The sequence below is a fragment of the Eumetopias jubatus genome, unplaced genomic scaffold (assembly GCF_037043125.1).
Source record: "Eumetopias jubatus isolate StellerSeaLion01/CBP00866 unplaced genomic scaffold, mEumJub1_p1.0 scaffold_12, whole genome shotgun sequence".
Taxonomy (NCBI): Eukaryota; Metazoa; Chordata; class Mammalia; order Carnivora; family Otariidae; genus Eumetopias; species Eumetopias jubatus.
The window spans coordinates 68,615,316-68,639,751 of NW_028274818.1; the positions used below are offsets into that span (position 1 = coordinate 68,615,316).

Genomic DNA, 24,436 nt, shown 5'->3' on the forward strand with positions numbered 1-24,436 from the left:
GGGGTGTCGCGGGGGGACCCTCTGCCGCGCCGCGAGGTGCCCGAGAGTCACACGCATAGGCCGGGGGAAAAGTGATGGTCCAGCAGGAGACGCGGGGAGGCTGCGGACTTGGCGGCCGCGGTCCCTGCGCGACCCCGGCCCGGCCGCCCCTCCCCCGCCGGCCGCCCGCGCGGCGCCCCGCGGCGCTGCCTCCCGCTGCGCGCGCCGGGGTGGGGGGTGCGGGGTGATGCTGGAGGGGGGTTGGGGGGTTTCCCACAGGGAGGGGGGCGGAGGAGGGGCGGCCCCGCGGCCCCGCGGCCCGGGCACCGCCGCGTCCGCTCCCGGTTGCAGGCGCCCGCGAGCCGGATGCGGTGCGTGGACGAAAGATGCATCATGGAATGAACCCGAGCCCGGGGGACGGATTTCTGCAGCAGCAGCAACCCCCGCCGCCGCAGCCGCCGCCCCCCCGCAGGCTGCTGGCCGCCGTCCTGGGGATCCAGCTGGCGCTGTGCTTCGGCCCCGCACAGCTCACGGGCGGTGAGTGACCGCAGGGCCCGCGCCGCGGGGGAGGGCGCGGGTCTGAGCCCACCCTCCGCCGGGACCCCCGGAAGTCCCCCGATGCCTGCGTGCGGCGCGCCCGGGGCACACACACCGCCGCATGGTGCCTGGAGCTGCCCGCAGCCTGGCTCCTCCGAAGGGGGCACAGTGAGCCGATCCATTCGTCTCACTTGGGCCACCGGGGAGCCAGAGAGGGGGAGAGGGCGTTTCTGTGCTGAGCGCGCTTTTGGGGGCCTTGCGCCGCGTCGGTGCCCTCAGCGGAGAGAGGCCAGGTGTCAGGTGTCAGAGGCCGGGGCAAGTTCTCAGGACCACCCCCCCCCCCCCACCTTGGAGTGTGAAGGGTCTGAGGACCCGGCCAGGCTGGCGGAGGGACTGTCTGTCGGGAAGTTAACTTTCTCGTTTCTTGGGAGGTGGTGAGTTCCCGCGCCCCTGCGTGTGTTGGGGGGGGCGCAGAGGGTTTCCTGCAGGGGGGCGGGGCCGCGGAGGGGTTCCTGCAGGGGGGGCGAGGGCGCGGAGGAGTTCCTGCAGCGGGGAGTGGGGGCGTGGAGGGGGCTCCTCAGGGGCGCTTCTGGAGGATGGCTTCGCTTCTCCATGTCTGATTTACAGGAGAATACAGTCAAGGGCGTGTGTGAGGGGGAAGCTGGCTGAAATAAAATTGATAGCCTTGGTCCACACCAGAGGCTGATCCTCCGCGTGTTGGGTTCTGGGGGAGGGGGCTCTGTCGGCCTCAGGCCACGGTGGAGGAGGACAGATGGAGTCCCCGGGAGCATTTGGGAGTGCACTGGTGTCTGTTCCTGATTTCTGGGAGAGCTTGCTCATGTGGACCTGGGAAAGGGCAGACTCACATTTCCAAGCTGAACTACTATTCATATATAAATAAATGATAATTGGTGGAAAAGCAGATATCGATTGCTATCAATAAACCATTTCCTGTTTAAAATATTGCTGTTTCAGAGAGTGAAGGTGAACAAGGAGAGACGTGAGTGGCAAACTAGTAAACGTGGAGGAGGAAAAGCAGAGCAATCCAGAACTTGGGCGTTGTGCGGAGAGATCTGGATGTCCGGAGCATAAGGGAGCTTTCTGGGTGTGCACGTCTCAAAATTAGTGAGAGGACACTTGCTTCGCCTTAGGGACCGGTTTTGGCTTTATTTGGTTTTCTAACAAGGAGTGACTTTTTGGGTGTTCGTAGTTCTGGAGAAACGTCTCTGAGGTGGGTGTCCTCTTCCCAGAGGTCGAGGGCAAATGGGAGGCGAGGCCAGCCGCTGTGCGGCCTGTGGGGCTCTGGTTGGAGCCTCTGTGCTGCTCCAAATTAGTTCTGCTTCTCGGGTGTGTGGGCACAGGTGGGCAGGAAAGCACGAGTGGGGGTGGGCCTCTCCCTTCCTTCTTCACTTCCCCCGATTCTAGCTTTGATCCCTCCAATGCGGTCCACGCCACCCTTCCATCCCCTCGGTCCATTTCTCCCATGTAGATGACGCACTGTCAGGGTTCATCTGTGTAGCTCTTGACCAGTTACTGGACGTTGAGCTTCTCAAGCTGAGCTGTGCTCCTGGGTCTGCTGTTCATGTTCACAGAGATTCTCCTGAAGGATCTCAGAGCTCAGTGCACCGCCCAGCCCCCTTGGGCTCATGTTAGTCCTTTACCCCCGTCTTCCGAGGGAGAAGACGTCAGGCACCAACATCCAGGCCTTGAAGGAGAAGCAGGGAGGAAGGGGTTGCCTGTCAGCCCTCAGTTCAGAGCTGTTCCTTCTCAGGCACTCACATGCCACAGAGAGGCTAGCCACTACCTCTGTTTCACATTGAACTCCTTCAGGCTGCGAGGGTGATTCCTGGGAGAGTATTTATCATTTCAAGATTCCTCTGTGGATAAACAGCTTGGGTGGAGAGGGTGGGGGGGGGTGTTCTGTGGAGTACACTATACGGAGACTTCTTTCTCACGGCAGAAACTCATGTGGAGGCTCCTGGATGGTAATAAAAGCAAATCCCTTAATTCTAGACCTGTGCTTCTAAGACTTTGACGTGCATTCTGTCACCTGGGATCTTACTGAAAGGCAGGTTCTGGTTCAGTTGGTTTGGGGTGGGGGGAGGGGCGGAAGATTCCACATTTCTGACAAGCTCCCAGGTGATGTGTGGCTAATGGTTCAAGACTACGCTGATGAGCGGTGCTTTAGACTGAGGCGTCCTTAAACATGTTGTTTCTGACCCTAGAATCACTCGTGGTTACCAAATGCAAGGGCCTGGGCGGGGGCGGGGGAAAGCAGAGGCCTCCCAATCTTCCCGTGAGGCACAGAGCTGAAAACCAGCCCCCACCCCAGAGTGCTTTCCTTTTTTTTTTTTTGTTCACAAAAAAGATGTATGTTTAATAGATACTGTTTTAAATTGTGGATTTTCATTTTTGATTGCTTTTACTGGAAAAAGAAACAGCATAATAGTAAGATATTATAGTCTGAGCTAGGAGGAAAAAACAGGTGTCCAATGCATGCGTGTATTACAGAAAAAGCCCAAGCCAGAAAGGGAGAAATTGAGAAGACGATCAGACTAAGAGGGGAAAGAACTCTGTCAAAAAGGAGATGCTTTGTCCTCGAAAGGCAGACTCACTTCAATTCTCCGAGTCCTAGGAGAGAATCCGTGAGCCTGAGTTTGCCTGAGGTGACTTTTGGGTGGCTCTTTCCAGGTTGTCTTTTGTGGGTTAGGGAAGAGGGTCCTCATCTGGGGCCACTAAGACCAAATACCCTTAGAGGACTAACAGCAGGCTTACAGGGAGACACAGGACCCGCTGTCCCCAGGGTCTGCGTGGAGGGTAGTTTCAGCTGCTTCTCTCCCTCCAGAGACCTACGGGGTGTTTACATGCAGGGCTCAGAGTTTGCTCTGTAAGTCTGTCCCTGAACGCAGATTCATTAGCACATCCCTGTGTTGTGAGGAATGTAGGCCAGGCTCTGCGACTCCATAGCTTTGGGGCCTTGGACTTTGGAAGCCTAGCATCCTCATCTGTAAACTGGGGATGGTGCTGCCTTACTTCAGGGGTTGGTGTGTGGACGGAAACTGTGTAGGTACACAGTAAGTGCAGGTGGATGGCGCCAGAATCTTCCAGGCCTTTGCTTTATTCATTCAGGAAATATTGAGTGCCTGTCTATACCCTGTGCCAAGCACTGTGGTGTACGATGTTGTTTTACCTAGAACAACCCTCTCTTACTCCCTATTTTTTTGCCCAATGAACAAGTTTCACTTCAAAACAAGTTCAAGTGCCATAATCTCTTTCATATTTCCCTGGTCACTGGGCTGTCCCTTCACCTGGGCTCTCATTGCACTAAGTATAACCCTCCCTCATGGATCAGTCTCACCCGCTGGACCGTAAGCCCACTGAAGGCAAGAAGTTGGACTTTATTCACCTCTGTGTTTCAGGTGCTCAGCACAGCATGTGACACGCAGGAGATGCTCAGCTGATGTTGATTGACAGCGGAAAGGAGTCCCAAATTATTGCCACACTGTTTAGAAAATAATGACCATGGGTGGTCACAAAGATGCCAGTTTCATGGCTATTGAGGCCACGTCCGTTTGGAGGTGGTCTAGGAGGTTGGAGGAGAAATCAGGAAAGGCGCTAGAGCAGAGATGACCCTTAGGCTGAGGTCTGAGGGAGGGATGGTTGGAGGGCTGCAAGGGGAGAGACACCTTGTGCAAAAGTGTGGGGGCGGTCATGTGCTTGCCTGTTCAGGGAGAGTCAGGCTGGTCTAGAACAGCAGACCTGCGGGGAGCCAGGAGAGCGGGGCTGATCTAGAACAGCAGACTCACGGGGAGCCAGGAGAGCGGGGCTGATCTAGAACAGCAGACTCACGGGGAGCCAGGAGAGCGGGGCTGATCTAGAACAGCAGACCTGCGGGGAGCCAGGAGAGCGGGGCTGATCTAGAACAGTAGACTCGCAGGGAGCCAGGAGAGCAGGGCTGATCTAGAACAGCAGACCCACGGGGGGCCAGGAAGGTCAGGCTGATCTAGAACAGCACACCCTTGGGAGCCAGGTGAGTAGGGCTGATCTAGAATAGCAGACCCATGAGGAGGCCGGACAGCAAGGAGGACAAATAGGTTGGAACCCTATTATAAAGAACCTTGGAAGCTGGTGAGGATTCTGAACATCGCACTGCGGGCTGTGAGCACTTGCCAAGGGGTTTAGGGCAGGTGCATGATACTGTCCGAGCTGTGTTTAGTTTCCGTTTTCTGCTTGCAAATCTCCGACCTGGGCCCTCCACTCAGCTGCCCTCTCTGTGGGTCAGAGTTAGGGCACCCATGCCAAGGAATGAGGCTCCTTGAGGTCTTGCTGAGGCCGTGGCACTGGGCTGTGTGCCTGCAGTGGGCAACACGTGCTTTGCCTGGTTCACTGATTCCGCGATGCCAGCGTCTCGGTGGAGTCTCATCGAGAAGGTTTCTTACCTGGTAGAGTGGGAGCTTTTCATGCAACGCGATGTCTAAAAGTCACGGTTTCAAAGTGCACTTAATCTGCAAGCGAAAGTCCCAACTTCTCAAGCTACAAAGTACGTGTATTCAGCAAAAGGCCACCTTAATACATGTGAGTAGCATGGAAACTCTTCTGATTTATCCACGAGGTGGAATCTGAGAGCTTTTGGAGACACGAGAAGGGTTTCCTGCAACAGGCAGCAAGTCTCTGCTCTCAGAGGCCTGAGCGAGTCTGTTGGTCTCTAATTCTTGTGGGTAACGAAGAGTGTAGGTGAAGATCTCTCTCCAGTAAATATTGATTGGACACACGAAGAAAAGCACCCACAGTCTCTGCTCCTGGCGTCGGAGGCATATTTCAAAAGCTTCCAAAAGGCCAGGAGACTAGCCCTTAGCCGGGAAGCTCTGCTGCAGCATGAGGGGCCGCGTTCTTCACAGAGTTGTCCGGTGAAGTTCAGTCTCTGCCGCTGAATAGCTACATGGCTTTGGGCAGGTGCGCACCTTCTCCTTGGCTCAGTCCTTCCCACATCGCTGACCCTCTTTGACTCTGTGATTACCGGAATGTGACGGGTTCCGACCTCTCCCTAAAGCTGATTCTCTGCCTCGCATCTATGCCCTGGTCTTTGTGAGTGTCTGTGGTGTGCCCTGGGGATACCGAGCGAGGGGATGCCGTCCTGCTTCCAGGGAAACTGACAAGTAAGGGCTGGTTTCTTCTCAGAAGCTCAGATGCAAAATGCTTGCATAAAATTTTTTACACATATATTTTCAATTCACTGTAAAACGTATTATTTGTTGTTAGTGATGAGAAATGTGATTTTCCCAGGCTACTTTTCTCTATCCTTGTCTTATTTTGCAAGTCCATTTGGTGCTTGACAATTGGAATAACCACACATAGCAGTGATACATCTAAATAGACCGTTGGGATCCTTGTCTCTGAATTCAGGGAAAGAAGAGGCAGAAAAATAGTTTTCCTAATTTGTTTCTAGTCACATTTCACCAAAACCAACCACAGCATTTAGGACAGATACACCAGATACATAATCTCATATATCAGATAAGACCATTTTATTGATTTACTGTTCCATTCTCACAAGAATGAGCTGTTCACCTGTTGCCAAGCACGGACGATTGGAAACAGATGGGGCAGAGTTTGGGGCCGGCCACCATCCGAGCGATGGGTAGGCCTGAGAATCATCAGTAACTGTGCTATCGGCTGGGAACCTGCAGAGTGTTTGTTCCGCGTCAGGGCTGCGCCCAGTGATTACACATATTAGCTCACTGGGTCCCCATGGCCCCTGACTGAGGCTGGCAGCTACTGACCCTTATTTTACAAACAAGGAAACTGAGGCATGGAAGATCCAGCAGCTCGCTCAGGGTCGCCCAGCTGGTTACTAAGGCGCGGTGATCCAGATTATGTTTTACCACAAGCTTTTCCTGTAGGCGTGGAAATCCCTATTGCTAGATGCTTTTTTTTTTTTTTTAATTGTATTTCAAGGCGAGCATTGCTTTTTAAGCCAGAGTTACCAAACATTTAGGGACTTTGGCCCTCCCCACCCTGATATTAAGGGAATTCTTGTCTTGTAACCGAAAAGCAGAAAACATACAAGCAAATCAACCACACGGAACCCCACCACCCAAGACAAAGTGAAGGCTGGAGTGCCTGGGCCTTGAGCTCTGAAGGGAGGGGGGGAAGCAGCTAGAAACTCGTGAGGCCCCGGGAGCGAGGAGGTGGGCCGAGGGGCCCATGTTCTGTCTGGCTCACCCTCGCTGAGGGGCACAGGGTGGGCGCACGGAGTCCGGGACTCTGCAGGTGGCTGTCCCCGCACCCCACCTTCTGCTTGTTGCCTCCAGCTTCTGGCCCTCCTCCGTGAGGCCCTGCTCCCCGTGATTTGGCCGAGCACCAGTAAGAGCTTCTGTTAATATGTGATTACTGTGTTGTTTGCAGGTATTTTCACATGAACCTTATCCCTGCCTTTGATTTTCCTGACAGCCTGGTAAGATGAGATTTTTATTTTTTCTCTCCTCTTTTTTTTTTTTTTTTTAATTTGAAGAAGCATCTTCAGCGAGGTGGGTCCCCTAAGATGTCAGAATAGACAGACAAAGCAGGTTAGGAGCCAGGCCGGTGGGTCGCGCTCTGTGTCCTGTAGGCCCGGCCGGGACACCTGTCTCCCTAGTTGTGTGATGCAGATGATAACGTAGTTAGTATATATCAAAGCAAAAAAGGACAGTTGTGCCCAAGGGTCACACATATGAGTAGGTGCTCCCTCCGGAAGGTTAACTTTGAGGTAAGAATAGGGTTTGGTAGCTGATGAAATCTGAGACTGCTGGTTGCTGTCCAGGAAGACACGTCTGATGGCCCGAGCTCAAGATGCTAAGTTTTCGGGAAGCATTTGGTCCGACATTTCTTCTGCTTTGAGGAAAAGATTGCTCCTGGAAGACAAAAGGGGTCATCCATTCAAGAAGAAAAACAAATAACTGAGTTGCTCACAAAGTGGAATTATGTGTTTTAAAATGGCTTCTTAATTGAGAGTATTGTAATTGCTTTATTAATCTTCAGTGAGGTAAACTGGGAACATCAGAGAAGTAAAACAAAATAATTCCTGATGTTACTTGGAAATGACAGTGCGCTTGGGAGCACCCTAGTGGATGAGCTTCCGGGACTGCACTCTGGAGGGAAGGCCCCGAGGGGTCCCGGGAGGCGGCTGTGGGCAGACCACGCGTGTACCTGCCACGCGCAGGCCCAGGCTCTGGGAATGGTTTTTTATTCTTAGAAGGGAGGGGAGCTGCAGAGCCCGTAAACTTGATCAGTAATCATTCATCGTTATCCCAATAAACTGAGCTTTTCAAGAGGGAGGATGAGTAAGATTTTTTGGAAATGAATGTTTGACCTTGTTATCTGATGTTTCTCTTTGACATTGGTGACTTTTATCTCCTGGAATTACCAGTGTGGGAGTCGAGCTGAACGGGGAGGGCACTCAGGCACTATATTCCTTTTCCTCAGGGTTAAAAAACACAGATCTTATTTTCTTTGGTCTGACTGCATTTGTGAAAGACGTCCGTGACCGCCCTGGTGAGCCGGGAACAGGAAAGTGCTCCGTAGAAGGAAAGAAAATCCATTCTTACAGTGGACCCTTTCACATCTGTACATGTGCATCCTTGGGATGGATCTGGCTGGTCTCCACATTCAGTTCCTCGTATGTGGAGGGTCCCTTGGACTTCCCTAATCCCTCAAACTCAGAAGATGCTGATTCTGTCCTGGGGAGAAACAACCTTGTTTTGCAAGAACGTGATAGATTTCAGGGGTTAATCTCAGTCCTTTGATGAGCCCCCTGCTGTGACCTAATGCAGTTTCAGCTCAGACCCAAGGCCACGATGGGATGCGTTTACCAGTTTCATTCGGGAGACGCGTGTGACAGCAGGTGCTCGATGGCTGCCTGGGGCCACTGCTGTGTTTAGGTCATGCTCGCCGTTCTTCCATGGGACAACCCACTTCTGAATTGCTATGTGGACTTCAAGGCCTTGCTGGCCTTTCCCCTTTGGATGGTGATGGGGGACTTGGTTTGTTCCTGTCACTCTTGCATTTACACCACTGTTTTGTGGATGAGAGGTGCTCGCTGGCTTGTCGTGGTGACTGGTGGGTATGTGTTGATGTCTTGAGGCCAAGAGCTGGAGAAGGTACAAAACGCCGGTGTTCCTGCCATGCCCACCAGCTAGCTACGGGATGGCCCCCTGATCGCTGCCTCAGTTTCATTATTAGGACCTGTGAAATGGAAATAATGGCGCTTCTGCCTCCCACGGGTGCTGTGAGGATCAAGAGCGTTAAGGGTTCGAGGGATCAAAACCATCGCCAACAGACCAGTAATGGAAGCTTGCTCTCTTCACTGTACTGGGTTTACAGAGCCTCCTGTGGCCTGAGAAGGTGTAGCCTAACAGATACATAGAACACTCAGTGGCGCTGGCCCGCGGCCCCAGGTGTCCCACGGAAGCACCATCGCGACATGGTGTGGTGAGTCCGCGGTGAAGCTTTATCACAGAGACCCTGGGGGTGGGGGAGGAGCGGGGAAGGCTCCCACAGACGGGGACGGTCCAGCGAAGTGTCGAGCAGTAAGACTGTTTTCCAGGCCGGGGAGGTGTTGACAAGCTGAGCTGCGGAACGAGGAGGGGCCTGTACTGAAGACAAGGAGTGGCTGGGGGCGCCTTCCCTGAGGGCAGGTAGATTGAGAAGAGATGGGCGGGGGAAGGATGCTGGACAGGCAGGTGGGGCCTGCACACTAACCACACTGATTAGGAGCTTCACGTCCTCTAGCGGTACCTCGAGCCTACAACACGTGTCCTCCGGCCGTGACTTGATTGGATCTTTGCTTTAGGAAGGGATTATTTAGCACGGTGGGGGATGGAGGGGAGATGGAGAGACGTACGCTCATTGTCTTTATTGTGTTCCTGCGGGTGACTCGGTGACCCGGCGGAGGACACAGCGGGGAACAGAACAGAGCCCTGCCCTCCAGGACGTACTCCAGTGCAGCCAGTCAGGAAGCTCCCCACCGGCCCAAGAACAGCCCAGGGAGGGCTCCGATTGGAGGGGAACAGGTGTGCGTCAAAGACGGCTGGCCGCAGGTGGGGAGGGAAGGAGAGAAGATGTCATGTGCAGTGACACAGGTGAGCCCCTGTTGACCAGGAGGCTGGCGCTGTCTGCCCACCAGGAGCAGGGGAGAGAGACCTGTGCCGGAGTGGTGGGTTTGCGTGTCAGCTGCGGGGAGGGGGTTGGAGGGTGGAGCCCGGGCAGCCCCCACGCTCCCGTGTCGGGAGGAGGTGTTGGCAATCATAGTACGACCACCACAGCGGGACTCGGCTGGCTGCTGGTGGCTCCTTCCGACTTGGGGGCAGATTTATTCTTACGTTGTTACCTGAATGATGTTCAAGCACCTTGGAATCAGGATGTGTGCACCACTGGGCCAGAAAGCAGGGCAGAGCGTGCAGGAAGGGCAGCCCACCTGTGCACAGGTGTGGGGTTCCACTGCAGCAGAGCCTGGGCCAAGAGGGCAGAGCTAGAGGTCGGCAGTCCCTTCCTCCCTCCCTCCTGGGGACGTCGTGCAGGCGTGCGTGCGTGTGAGCGTGGTGGGGGCAGGGACTCTTCCCGGCTCCCGGTGCTGTGTGCTCGGTGCAGGGGTGCGTGAGCGGGAGCATGATGATGGGGGCGGGGACACTGTGTGCTTGGTGCAGGGGTGCAAGTGTGTGAGCGCAGTGGTGGGGGCTGGGGCTCTGTGCTCGGTGCTGCAGGGGTGCATGTGCTTGAGTGTGGTGGTGGGGGCGGGAACTCCTCATGGCTCCCTGATGCTGGGGTGCCGTGTGCTTGGTCCTTTGGCAGCCCTAGCCTTCAGTCCTTCAAAGACTCAGTCTTCTTGGGCTGCCGGTTAATCTTCAGAGGCGCAACCCCTCTGTCACCCCCACCCCCTGTGACCAGCGCTGTCACCTCTGAAGCAAGTCACTTGACCTCACCAGGGTTTGGTTTCTTCCTGAGTAATCAGGGCGGTGGGCTGTGCTCGTGGAGGAGGGTCAGGGGACAGACGTTTTATAAACACAAGACAGCGGTGATGGTGACGATTGTCGTCCTGGAAGGAGACGTCTCTGCATGGTGCCTAGGGCGCGTCAGGGCACAGCGTGGAAGCACCCTCCACGTGTGGGGCCTGCCCCTGTGAGAGCTCAGGCAGCAGGCGGGGTGCTCCTGCTCAGTCCCTGCGGCGGGTGGGCCGGGTGAGTAGTCCTGTCTGCAGATGGAGAAGGTCCTCGTGCGGGCGGGAGGGACGCACCTGCAGCCGTGCCTGAGCCTGGGCTGTTTTTGGGCTTGCAGAAGCCTCGGGGAAGAGAATTTGCACACGTGGGGGGCAGTGATTCACCCTAGTGCTCAGGGTCTGCAGCAGGGGAGGGGCTCCCCCACGTGTCCCTCTCTGCCTCCCCCATCCTGTGCACCACCTCTCCTGCTGGAGGCACTGGGCCAGTGGGACCCTGGGGGGCTGGGGGAGTTGTGTTTGGGTCCAGGAATCACTGAGTGCTTTGTCTATGTGGTCTCTTGCCTGAGAACTGCTTTGTACCTTTGCACACGGCTACTGCCTTGGGGCGTCTGTGGGCTGGAGGCTCGGGGTTCCCTGTTCTTAGCGGGAACGCCCGGGGATCCTCTGTCTGCCTTCCAGCCTCTAGGCCCCTCAGGAAAGCAGCCGCCTGCAGGCCGGCCTGTTTTCAGGAATGTACAGGGATGTGCAAGGCCAGGGTCTGTCCTGGGGAAGGGCTCCCCAGGTGCAACCTGATCAGTGTGCTTTGCCTCAGGGAGAGGGTCCTGCGAGGAGGCTCTGGGGTCCAGGGCCTTTATGCTCTGGAGAGCGGCTTCATTTACATGGTAATGAGCACACAGACCCTCCGCCCTTTGTCATCTGCAGATGTAGGAAGACCTCATCCTTTGGGGGCTCCCCAACACACAGAGTGTCTGAACGTGGGGGCGACCCTGCCCTGCCTCTGTGGCCTGGGCAGAGAAGAGCATCCGGGCTCCAGGGCAGGTCCCCGGACAATTTGTCAGCGAAGGTGGGGAGAATTCCTCCTCCAGCCTTCCCCACCTTGCCTCTGGGCAGGTGGTCACCAGGGCCCGGCCTCCCCTCCCCTGGGCTGCGTGCTCACCTCCCACATGCCTCAGCCTTCTCTCACACTTGCCGCGTTGATGTCTTTGCTGAACTGGGTCATGTTCTTGATGACGTTGCACGTGCTAAGTTCTGCAGAAATGCACAAGATCCTGCCAGGCCTGTTTCTCCTCGGGCCTGCGACTTGCATTTACTCTGTGTTGTCGATACTGTTCCTCGGTTGAGATCCACATGTCAAGAGCAAGGTGGCCACACGTTCATTTAGGTTCATCTTTCCCAGAGACAGATGATGCACTAGGCACGGCCCATTGACCAGGAAAACAAGGGTGGAGCAAAACCCAAATTAGGCCTGAATCCATTGTTTGCACCGTCCTAAGCTGCCAGCTCCTTCCTCGGGCTGGCCTGGACTGCCCTCCATCCCTTGTCCAGCTGCCCAGTCTCCCCGTCCCTTCAGAGACAGCTCCCACTCCTTCTGTGACCTCTTGGATGGCCCCTGGCTTCCCCTCTGTCTTCAGCACTCTGGGAGCGCGGGACTGCTGGACTGAGCCGGGGGCTGTGGAGGCGTTGTGGTCCAGGGGCTGAGCAAGCCCCCCGGGCCCCCACATGCTCCGCTCACATGCGCACCTTCTTTACAGTGTGCTTGCTCACTTCCCTCCGGCAGCCGGTGGCCCCCTTGCCCTGCAGAGGAGGAAGACGGAGCTCTGGGGTCCCACTGTGGTCGCTGAGAGCATGGGGTCTGAAGGCAGATCCCTGGGACTGAGTCCCAGACCTGCTCCTCCCCTTGATCCGTCTATGCCTCAGTTTCCTTGTCTGCATGATGGGGATGATAATGCCCACGTCATGGGGGTGCTGGGAGGATGGAATTGGTGTCCACGTGGAGAGCACGGGGGACAGCTTCTAGCATCATTGTCTTTGTGCTGGTTACGTGTCTTAACGCCAGGATCCCATCTGACTCTACCCGACCGCACTCTGCGTGATCTAGATGTTCCATAACCCTATCTCCTGAGCAGTGTGTGCACCAGGACGGAGGGCAGCCCTGGCATCGGGCCTCTGCGGGGGACAGTCGCTTCCTCCTCCAGGGCGGGCTGCTCCAGGCTTGCGCTCCTGATCTCTGGAAGCACAGATGGACGGAGCCTGGCCTGGCCCCGGGCTGGGTCAGTGGGTCACTAAGCCCTGCAGCCGGTTCAGCAGCCAAGACCTGCGACCGTGGGATTAAGAGATACTGTTGAATCGAGGGTTTTGTTACTTCTGATTGCTCCTTCCCTTTGGCTCTGGACGCCTGGGTCACTGGCAGGAAGAACACCGGCTTTGCCTTGAACCCTGTCCCGCCCTTGGCGAACGAGCGCAGCCCCGCAGGGCCCAAGTTTTTCCTCACTGTGGCCTGGTGGCCCGACGGGCTCAAGCAGGGCTTTGAGCTGCTACGAGCGAGAAAGTGGGGCGGTCTTGCCAGCCTCATCCCCCTCCTCTCGCATGGTTGCCCCGTAGAAACTTATTAAGCACTTACTGTGTGCAAGCCCTGCTTTAGGAGCTCAGACCAGAAATGGGAGCGAGGACCCGGTGTCACGTGTGGGCGCTGAGCAGTCTGCTCGGGCGGCCACAACAAGACCCTGTAGACCCGTGGCTTAAACAACAGAAGTTCATGTTCTCGCAGTTCTGGAGGCTGGACGTTGGCGGTCAGGGGCCAGTGAGGCCCGTTCCACGTGAGGCTGTCATCCTGGTGTGCGGATGGCCGCCTTCTTCCTTCTTGCTGGGGCCCCGTGAGGCCTTTCCTGCTGTGTGTGGTGCATGGAGGGAGTGGGGGGGGCGGGGAGGGGGGCTCCCGGAGTCTTTTCTCACGAGGACACCAGTCGTAGCGGCTCAGGACTCCACCCTCATGACGTGTGTTAACCTCAGTCACCTCCTCCACTCACTCGGGGGCTTCAGGCTTCGACATGAATCTGGGGGGGACAGAAATCAGCCCTTAGCAGATACCCGAGGCCAACAAGCGTGAATTCTGATGAAAAGATACCATGAGGACCCAGAGCTCTTATCCCAGCCGGGGGAGAGCAGGGAAGGCTTCCAGGAGGAGGTGATGCCAGAGCTGAGTTCTGAAGGTAGAGTGGTGCATGTGTGTGTGTGCATGTGTGCACGCGTGTATGAGATGGGGGTGTTGACAACCTGCTGTTTCCCTATTCACGTGTTTTCTTAAGTCATTCACCAAACTTTTCCTGAGGTTTGCTCTGCACAGACCACGCAGACACTGATGTGGGGTCCAGGGATGATCTGGAAGCTCAAATGTGCAGCGTTTCCCAAATTACAGGCCATAATGTTTGCTCTAACCTAATCAGCCAACTGTAGACACTCCCGGTATTCGATTACAGTTGCTGGCCCCTAAAAAATCAATTGCAAGTGGGTCCCCAGGCCACGCAGTGGGCCACGTGTGGTTTAGGTCAGGTAAATATTGAATTACTACTTGAGCTGGCCTGCAGACAAGCGATGGGTTAATATCTACAGTAATAGGAGGTTAGCTCTGATTGCATTTTGTTGCTTCGAATTATCTTTTCTGGGGCAGTTTCTTCTCTCCCAGTCAAACATTTCCTTTGTTCCTCCTCCTTCTCATGTTCTGAGTTGAAACACTCAGAGTGTCTGACTGATCTGCGTGTCCAGGTGTGCTTGTGGTGCCTGAGATCCTCGGCAGCCTCGTCCAGGCTGACGGGGAGGGCCGCGGCCGGGCCAGCTGAGGTCGGGCTTCCCACGCTCACCCTGTCTGCTCACCGCCTCCTGGGAGCCCTCAGCCTCCGCCTGAAGTCCAGCTTCCAGAGGCGTGTGAACGCCTCACCCACCCCTGCGCGTGCGTGCAGACTCACACGTGTGCGCCGCCCTGAGGAGGGTCTGTGGCTTTCTGCAGATCCTCAGATGCATTCATTACCCGAAAAGGGTCAAAAAGAATCCCAGGCTCAGAGCAAAGTGCTCAGATTTAGCATGCGGCTGAGCAGAGGAGGACACGGTGTCCAGGGGGTTGGGAAATTGTTTCTCCTACGTACGATTTTCTTGCTTTTGAAGTTTTGGACTTAAACCCTGGAGCGGGGACCAAGGTGTGCGGGGACGGCGGGTGGAGAGGCCGGGCCCACCCGGGCAGGTGCTGTCAGAGCTGCCTGCGGTTTAAGCCCTCGCCCGCCTTGGCAGTTGCACACCCTGCAATTTAGAAAGACCTGTTGCGCGGTTTCGCTATAAATATTAAAAAAATAAGCAGGCCTGGAAGAGGGGGCGATCATTTACCGAGCAAGCGTTTTTTGAGCCGTTGTGATGTACGGGGCGCCGGGCCAGGCAGGGTGGGAGTCAGAGATGAACGACAGGCAGGACCCCAAGCCTGCACTGTTCTAGAAAATCACATGTGGGAAATATTCATCTTTATTTTTTCCCCCTGAAAATGTGGGCAGAATGAGAAATATTCCAATAAACGGGCAAAAGCAATGCTTCTCTCTTAGTTATCTCTGTAATTCAGCACATCGTTATGACACATAGAAGCGTTATGGGCTTTGTAAGTGTGATTATACGCTACTCTTATAAACGGATGGCTTCGTTGCATAGGAGAAACCGTGTTTTTGTTTTTGTGTTTTCTGCAATGAATATTAGAAACATAATAAACGTCCCTGTTGTTCAGATCCGTGGTCTACCCAGCGTGGGCCTTGGACCTTGGAGGGGGTGTTAGTTACTGGTGTGCAGGCGGCCCAGGGGTCGGGGCCCCCGATTTCCTCTCCCTGAGGCTCCCCTTGATGTCTCCCGCCCTCCTGCAGACAGCTGGGGGTCGTAACGGCGCCCACCTCCGGGGGTTCTCTGGCTTAGATGAGATCACATGTGGAAAAGCACTTACAGCAGCGTCTGGGCCAGAACGCGAGCTCGTGGGTGCAAGCCCTCCATGCCTCCCGTGCATCTCGTTCTCCACGAATCCTCTTCAGCACGCCTCGAGTGGGCGCTTCCCCTCGCGTGGTAGATTTAATGCGCTCACGAGCTACTACATACTCCTTGGATCGTCCTTGGGCACGTTCACAGTTGCGGGGACACTCAGATGAGCCGTGTCCATTTCTGTAGACTTTACCATGCGGCTGTTCTTCCCCTCGTGGAGCATCTGTTGGCCCCGTGTCCTCATCTGTCCCTGTGCCAGTCCCTGCCCTGGGACCTGGGGGTCCAGCCCCCGGAGGCCTGGCCGAGCGGCCGTCCACTGCCCATGGCCAGCATGGTGGGTCCCTTTCCACGGGCGTCGGGAACGTGGTTGGCGGCCCTGCTGGTGTTTCCTGACACACGGGGTGATGGGTCCCCAGGCCTGTGTGAGGAAACACCGGCTGCCGATGAACACCGCACCACGTGCGCTGGTTCCCGAGCCAGACTTGCTCATGCCAAGACTGGGGAGTAGGCATCACGGGGAACCCCTCCTGCTGGGACCTCATGCTCATGAGCACAAGCCGTGGGGTTCACACCCGGCCCACAGCCTCCCGGGTAGGGGCACTCAACCCCGGAGGCTTAGATGGATTTGCCAGCCGCCCTGCCTTCTCTTCCCGTGCACCCTGAACCCCAGCCCGAGGATAGTTAAGCCCAAAATCCCAGAAGAAGTAAATGATGACAGGAAACATAATTTCCTAATCTCTTAAACACTGTTTCCTTCCCAAGAACTCATCCGGAGGCCCACGGCAAGCCCCTGGGGGACCCGGAAAGGAGCAGCATGTTTGACCTGCGCTTTAGGGCACGTTCGCCCTTGGGTGTTGGGCGATATCTGGAGATGTGGCGATTGTTGTGAGTGGGATTGGCGTCCAGGGGGAGAGGCCGGGGTGCTGCTTACACCGGGCCGTGCATAGGGTGGACCCATATGGAGGCATGCAGCCCAGCTCAGGCCTGGGCCAGAGGCTGGGAAGTGCTGCTCTGGGGACCAGTCCAGCTGTGGAGGAGGCCCGTGGCCGAGCAGGTGTCCGGGCAGGTGTCCGGGCAGGAGCGGAGGGGACGGGAAGCCAGGAAGACGCCATGAAGGAAGGTGAGGGAGGCGCAGCAGTCGGGAGTTCTCGTGCAGGTGGCGGGGAGAAGCGTGGAGTCCGTATGTGGAATGGAGACGCCAGGGACAAGCCCATTTTAGGGAGATGGTGAGTTTGGTCCTGAGACATCTGGGTTCGGACAGATGGAAGTGCCCTACAGGCCTATGAGAAGGAGTGCTGAGGGGCACGTCGGGGGTATGAAGGCAGATTTAGAGCCTTCTTCTGGGAGGCAGTAATTGTGATCAGTGTTTGTCGTCCAGAGAGAAGACCATAGGCCGGGAGTCCACCAGGGGCTCCCCGGGCAGAGGTCTGGAACTGCCTCTGAATCGCAGCTGTACAGCCCATGACCTTGGGCACGTCCTGGAGCTTCCGTGTGCCTCAGTCTCCTCACAGTGCCCCGGGGGGGTCCGGAGAGGTGGGTGGGGTGCCAGGGTGGTGCAGGGGGCTGGGGAGGGCTGGTCCGCTGCGTGGAACCCCACAGGGGTGGAGGGAGGCGGGCGAGGGGTGCACAGCACATGTGTTAGCTCACTGGTGACCTCGGGGCTGGTGCTCACACGGGTGGTTCAAGGGCCCCTCGCTGCAGTGGGCCTCGCGGGCATGACCTCAGAGAAGGTGAGTCCAGGAGGAGCAAACACACGAGTGCGTTGTGGCGCGCTCCGGCTTTGCTTCTGACCCCAGACCCCAGGCCTTGAGCATGGGGAATGGTGCCGAACTTTCTGAACCAGGAAGCATTCTGCCGGCCTCTGAGCGCACACGCCGCTCCTCCTGGAACCCGGGAGCCCAGGCAGCTCAGGGGAGCAGCGTCCACCCGGGTCACACGCTGGCTGGCCGTATGGAGAAGATGGTGTGGCCCTGAGTTTTCTGGCTACTTGGTGGAAATCTGAGGTTTTCTTCACGTGCCCTTACGTTTAGTTTCTTCTCTGCAGGTGGGTGATCTGGGGCTGGGCGGTTGCTGAGGGGAGCTCCGCGCGGGGCCTGGGAGCTGGGCTGTGTTCTCGTTCTGTCTGTCCGGGGAATGAGGGTGGAGGAACATCCACGGGCTGCGTGGAGGGGCCCTGCTGTGGTGAGGTGGTGCGGGATGATCGAGAACCGGGGAGAGCCCGTCTTTATTGGCCGCTTGCATTAATGGTTCGAACTGTCAGTTCATGTTCTTTGTCAGTTTCTCTGTCAGTGCTTTTGTCTTTTTCTTACTTATTTATAAAAATGCTTCAAGTATCCGCCTTTCCACCTATGTACGAGTACTGGTTTTGCAGCTTCTGTTTAATTGTTAATGAAGAAAAATCTGCATCTTTTCTCCACATTCCCACCAGCTGGTGTCATGTTTAGAAAGTTCTCCACCAACCCAAAGTCACTTAAATATCCACCTATATTTTCCATATTCTATTTGTGACGTTTAAACTTTGGGGCAGTCTGGAAGTTCGCATCTGTGTGTTTGGAGAAGCGCAGACATCATTTATTTTTGTCCAAACGGTTAGGCAGTTGTACCAACGTGACTCACCGAGTGGCCCATCCTTTTCCCGCTGCGTCAAAATACGCCCCCTTGTGATATACTAACACCGTCTAGATAGTTGGGTCTGTTTCCGGGCCTTCCACTACATTCCATCGATCTGATGTCTCTTCCGACGCCGCTCCCATGCTGTTTTACTGCTTCTCCCATTTAAATCTGAGAGAGCGAATCCCCGGTCATTACTCTTGTTTTTCAAAATGGTCTCAGCTAGTCCCATGAAATTATTCTTCCACATACATTTTAGAATCATTTTGTTAATTAGTAGATTAATTTGGGGACAAGTGACATCTATTCAATAGTAGTATTGTCAGAAAAACAGCAAGCCTCTCCCCGTTACTTTAAATCTCCTTTTGGGTTCTTGGGGAGAGCATTTCTTTCTTTCTTTCTTTTTTAAATATTTTATTTATTTATTTGAGAGAGCGCAGGAACAGGGGGAGGGGTCAGAGGGAGAAGCAGACCCCACGGAGCAGGGAGCCCGATGCGGGACTCAATCCCAGGAACCCCGGATCATGACCCAAGCTGAAGGCAGACGCTTAACGACTGAGCCCCCCAGGGCCCTTGGGGAGAGCGTTTCTAAAGACAACATCAGCTCCGAGGGTCCTGCTTTCCTGTGGAAAATACCCTGGCCTGGAGAATATGCCTGAGCTGGAAACTGGACCAGGACACCAAGGGCCCTCGATGGTTTTCCTGACCCATGTGCCCAGGCCCTGTGTGTGCTCCTGGCCGAGGCCCCACGGTGCCCGTGGTCCCCAGGCCAGACCCCAGCCCTGAGTGAGAAGAGGCCGCAAAGGGCAAGAGGTGCTGCCTTTCCGCTCGCTCGCGTACACCATACCCTTCTCAGCGCTTCTCATGTCTTTCCTTGTTTACTCCTAACAGGACGAGCATATTAGTGATCTTGAGCGCTGTTTGACCCTGAGGGAGGAGTGACAGAATGTGGCCCAAACGGGCAGGGGTAGCGACGAGTGGGCAAGAGGCAGACGGTGTCTGTTGAAATGCGTTTGTACCCAGGCCTCTCTGAACAAAAAGCCCACCTCTTTCCACAGCCTCCTTCCCACGAGAGCGGCCCCCTCCCTGCTCATCAGCTGGGGAAGGGAGCTGGGACCAGCCCTGTGGGTGTGGCTGCCACGCAGTGGTTAGCAGGTGTGGACGTGGGGAAGCAGCCCGGTGTGTGTTTGAAAGGAGACCCCCTGCACCCTTTCACCTGGTGTTCTGGGGAGGGGGCTTGATGGGAGCCCCTGCTCACTGCTCAGGGTGGCCTGGGCGGGGGCTCCATTGGCGGCAGCTGCCTTGCCCGTGGGCAGCCGAGCTGGCGGATGCAGCCCCAGCTTTGCTATTTTTAAGCTGTCCGCTGTGCTCTGGTGGAGGCTGCCTGCGCCTGATGCTGAATCATGATCCAGCTTGCTAATTGCGGCAGTGCCCGTGGCCTGCCAAGTACCCGGCAGGCATCTGGCTCTGTGCTTCGGGTTCCGGAGGTGGCAGGGACAGGGAGGGTGACCGACGACCCCCGAGACGGGGCGCAAGGCATGCCCGGTGCGGCGTGGTTCCTGTAGGTACCTCTGGGTTTTATAGATTCACAACAACAGCTCTCCAAGACACCAGATCGTTGCCGGATGTGAAGATGAGGACTGCGAATCAAACACGCATATTTTAGCTGTCAAAGCTGCTTTCATTCCTTGCCTCAGAGCAGACAGGGCCGACGTACAAGTGATCAAAAGGCCACGTAGCGCACGGGAGTCAGATACCGGAGGTCGTGTGCGTCCCTCCGTATTTCTGAGAAGGGAGATTTAAGCAGTGTTCCTGCGGGGAGTCTCTCCTGCAGCAGGCCTGCCTGCTCTGCCGGCTCACGCTCTCCCTCCCCGAGCACCTGCAGGGCGCAGCCTGCCGCGTTCCACCTCCTGTGGGGAGGTCTTCCTGCTGGAGCCCCTGGTGAGCGCACCTGGGGAAGCCCCTCAGAGGTCAAAGCAGGGCAGATGTTATGCCTTCGGGTGAGCGAGGGTTTGAAGGACTAGGCTTCCCAGCCCCTCGCTCACCTCTGGAAGGCCTTCTTTGCACCCGTTCGCATTCCTGCCTCTTCCCCAACACAAGGGTGATGTGGTTTTCAATCACGGAGCCGGCCGGCACCCCACCCGGCTCCACACCACGTGGAAGGGGGCTTCCTCCTCCCCATCTGCTGAGGCGGCCTCTCGGAGGGACCCAGAAGCTTCCAGAGCCTGAACTCCTGTCTGTTGCGGAGGCAGGACGGAGTTCCTAGAAGCCGGGCTGTCATGGGAAGGGGAGCGATGGACAGCGTGCGGCTCCTGGGTCTCAGACAGCGGGTGTTGGCCTCTCGTTCCTTCTTCTTCGCGGGACGCACGATGCTCTGGTGCAGACGCCACATCACAGGCAGATGCCGTCCCAGGACTGGGCCTTGGAGTCATCCTCAGGGACCGTGATTCCTGCAGGATTGCGGGCTGTTGCTGGCACTGGGGGGCAGGTGTGCCCCAGGTGAGGGCCGTGTCAGTGAGTCTCGGGACCTGTGGGGTTTGGTCCACACTTTCCTTGGCCCGTGGACCTGCCGCTCACAGGCTTGAGAAGCTCCTGGCATCCCAGGATGGCGGCTGTCACGGGGTGTGAGGACACGTTCCTCCAGGGCACAGCCGCAGGTGCCTCTCCGACCCAGCCCCCACTCACTGCTGGCCTGCCCTCCCACTGTCCTCCTCTGCAGCCAGCCCTGGACAGAACCGAGTCTCTCTCCTCACTTGCAACTCTCTCTTCAACCCGCCACAGTGTGGTTCCGGCCCCCACGCCTCCAAAATCCTCCTGGCAGGTGTTACCTTGAGAGGACACGTGAGCACCAACCCACGGACATCGTGGAGTTGTCTGTTCTCAATTCCCTTGAGCTCTTTGTGGCCCTTGAAGGCTCCTTCTAGAGAGTCTCCTCCCATGGCCGCCGGGCATCACCCACCAGCTGTTCCTCTTCCTGGGCGTCCGTCTGTCCGTCCGAGTCAGCCAATGCAGCCTGGACTCAACTTCCACCAGACCTGGGGTCCTCCTTCCACTCGGAGTTCTCCCTGCACCTGCTCAGGGTGTGCACCCCCCACTTCCCCAGTCTGCCTGAACTGAAGTATATTCTCTCAAAGTGCTCCTCTCCCCAACTCCCTGTCTCCGTGAGTGGCATGGTCGTCTGCCCAGCTCTGCAGGTCCGGGGCCTGGGCTTCCTGCGTCCAGCATGCCCTTCCCGCCCACCCTCCCCTCTGTGAATGGACTGGTCGCTCCAAACACTCACTGTTTCAGAGTTGTTTGCTGGCTCCCACGTTTTCTGAGGCATAAACCTTACCTATGGGTTTTTGGATGTTACTGTTGGCTTCTTAACACGGACAGCATGACCGATCCCTTCCCTGGTTCCCATTTTTCCTGCTATCAGGCAGCTGTCTCCACAGTTTTGTCAAACCGTGGTCACTATTCAGGCTTCAGGAACTCTGTGAGTGCCGTTTACTGCTGAGCCACATGTACGTGGGTAATATTTGCTTTTTTTTTTTTTTAACAGTTTGTTTTTCCAGGAGTTACCCATCATCTCTTTGGTTTTTGTTTAGTTTTCTCTTTGGCAGTATTTTCTGTGTCTCTATACTTAATTCTTCCCCGAGTCTCTAGAAGAACACTCAGTTTCTCGAGGCTCTGCTCTGTGTGGTGGAATGCAGTCGGTTGGGTGAGCGATCACTCCCACTTTCCCTGGGCACGTTCCTCCTGAGCCCACCGATCACTGCCTGGGCCCGGAAAGCTGTTCTCCAGGTTTGCTGCGATCTCTCTGACCCCCTGTGTTGGGTTCCCTGTTTTCTGAGTCTGTCTTCCCATTTCTTGGATGAGCCCCAAGTTTGGTGGGGCAGATGCTCTAGGAGCTCCCTGAATCAGGGGGTTTGAGAGATAACTATTGTGGGATTTGACTGTTGAAATGTCTTCTCTCCTCGACTCACACGTGACTGGTAGAGTCTTGGAGGAATCACCCCAGAGGTTCCAGCTTCTAGAACTCCCACCGAGGAGTCTGGGGTCATTCTGGTTCTCGGTTTCAGTGTAACCTGCCCTCCTGCCACCAGAAACTTCGGGTCTTCCCTTTATGTCTGCTCCCTGAGATTTCCCAGTACTGTGCATGGTCTGGGGGTCTGTTCGGTTGCCTGTCTCTTGTCCAGTGGGGGGCTTGTGCCCCTCACTTGTGACAACTCCACTCTTCATTCCCCTCTTCTTCCTGGATTTCATATCAGCAGGACACCAGAACTCCCAGACTTACCCCGTATTGTTCTTATCTTTTCTCCTCGACTTCCCATCTCTTAGATTTTTTTGTTCCCTTTTCTGAGAGATTTCCATAACTTTTTTCCATATTTTTTTTTTTTTTTTTTTTTTAGCTACCATGTTTTAATTGTTAGGAACTTTTCCTTTTTATCTAATCATTTTTAGAATGGCATTCTGCTCTTGTTGCTTGGATATGTTCTCTTGTTGTGTGGATGCATTATTTCCTATCTTTGGGGCTATGAATGGTTATGTTTTTCTTCTGGGGCGTGTCCTGTTTCTTCATATGCTGCTTCTCAGCTTGGAGACCGCCTGACCGTCCGTGATTACCGCTGAGACCCACAGGGGCTGTGTGTGCACAGGTGCAGTGGTCTGGGCTGTGGCAGGACCCAGGGACCATTGCGCAAGTGCTAGGCACCGCCAGCCCCGATGTGCTTCTTTTTGCCTTTCCTGTGGACAAGAGTGTTTTCTCTATAACGCTTCCTCCAGGAGTTCAATTTTGTCCTTTAAACCTGTAGGTGGAATTCCACAGGAGTCAAGTCCAACTCCTCTCTCCTCCCCCACCTCATGGTGTTCTGTGGCACAGAGGAGATCCGTGCCTGCGTTCCTTCATCAGAGGTGGGACGCGGTGTGACCTTCAGGCATGGAGCACCCTCACCCTGCCTCACCTCTCCAGACCCGAGTCAGCGGCTGCCCTCCCCCCTGAAGAGCAGGGACCCTCCAGCGGCACACTGGCCACTGGTGCCCACCCAGGCCCTGGCCCGAGACTGCCTCCTGCATCCTGGGGGCGAAGCACACGTGGCCAAAAGAAGCCAGATACCAGAACGTACAACCTGCCTTTGACCCTGAAATCAGCCTATTTCTCGCTGAACAGGTTGGGGCCAGTCAGTGAGCCCCTCTGGGCTGCAGCTTCCTACTCTCTCAGAGGAATGATAAGGTGCTTACCTTCCAGGGCTGATAGGAGGGCTCAGAGATATTATACAGGAGGTGCTCAGAACCCTGCCTCGCACCTGCTAAGCCATGTGTGCTGACATCCTCCTCGCTGTCACTGAGCTCCCCTTGGCTCTTCTGGGAAGACCTCCAACTTCCCTGCGCAGGGCCGAGCCTCTCCCTCTGTGCCTCTGAACGCTGTGCTCACGTCCCCAGCCTCACCTGCCACAGCACTATAATTATTTAGTCGTGTGTCTGTCAATCCAACCACACCAGGCATTCTAAATCTTTTTGTGCTGTGGGTCCCTCCCTGTGGTGTTCCATTGAAGGCAATGGACCCATGAATATAACATTTTTATGCGTAACATAAAATGCAGAGGATTATAAAGGTGAGTGATCGTACTGAAATATAGTTATCAAGATATTTTTAAAAACAGATCCGTGATGTGGTGTGTGTCTTTATTAACACATCAAGTGATGAGATTTACCACTGGCTCTAATGATTTGCCCTAATTTCAAAGGAATGATGAGCATAGATGATATTTTGAGATACTCACGACAAGTAGAACAAAAACACGCGTGATTTCTGCTGCCGACAAAGTCGCAGGGACTTCTAGCATCGCTTAGGGCAATTCCCTGCCTTCCTGAGTGAAGAAAGGGAACGCTCTTCACCAGAAAACGAGCAGAAATAAAAGGTACTTCTTTCTAAGCTAAGACCTCTCGGATTCTGCAGAGAACATTATCTGGACTGGGAGCTTCTGAGAATTCACCATCTATTTATCTTTATAACCTCAGTCTCAGGTACAGAGCTTGGAACACAGGAAGGACTTAGCATGCTTCTTTTAAATTAATAAACTTAGGATATTTTGCCAAATAACTGGGCACTAACTGATGCAAGATAGAAGCTGGGAGATGCTGTGCAGCAGGCAATTAGGAAGATAGATGGCTGGGGATGCGTGTGTGCGCTTGTGCATACGTGTGTGGTCAGGAGTGTGGGGGCTGGGCGTGTGTGTGTGAGTGTGCTGGGGAAGGGAAGGGGCGTGGGGGCAGCACCAGGGCCCTGAGAAGACACGGCTGAGGGCACTTACTCCCTGCATCCGTGCCTTGGCATCGCCAGGACACATCCGCCACAGA

The 24,436-nt window shown here is 55.6% G+C and overlaps 1 protein-coding gene across 2 annotated transcripts in view; it reads left to right on the forward strand.

The window, feature by feature from the left end:
• Window positions 1-365: 365 nt before the first annotated feature.
• SUSD4 (sushi domain containing 4) overlaps window positions 366-24,436 on the forward strand; it is a 76,620-nt gene continuing 52,549 nt past the window's right edge. For both annotated transcript variants that reach the window (XM_028111442.2, XM_028111443.2), the window contains exon 1: window positions 366-516. In XM_028111442.2, coding sequence (XP_027967243.1) covers window positions 366-516 — 151 coding nt within the window. The remainder of the gene's footprint in view (window positions 517-24,436) is intronic.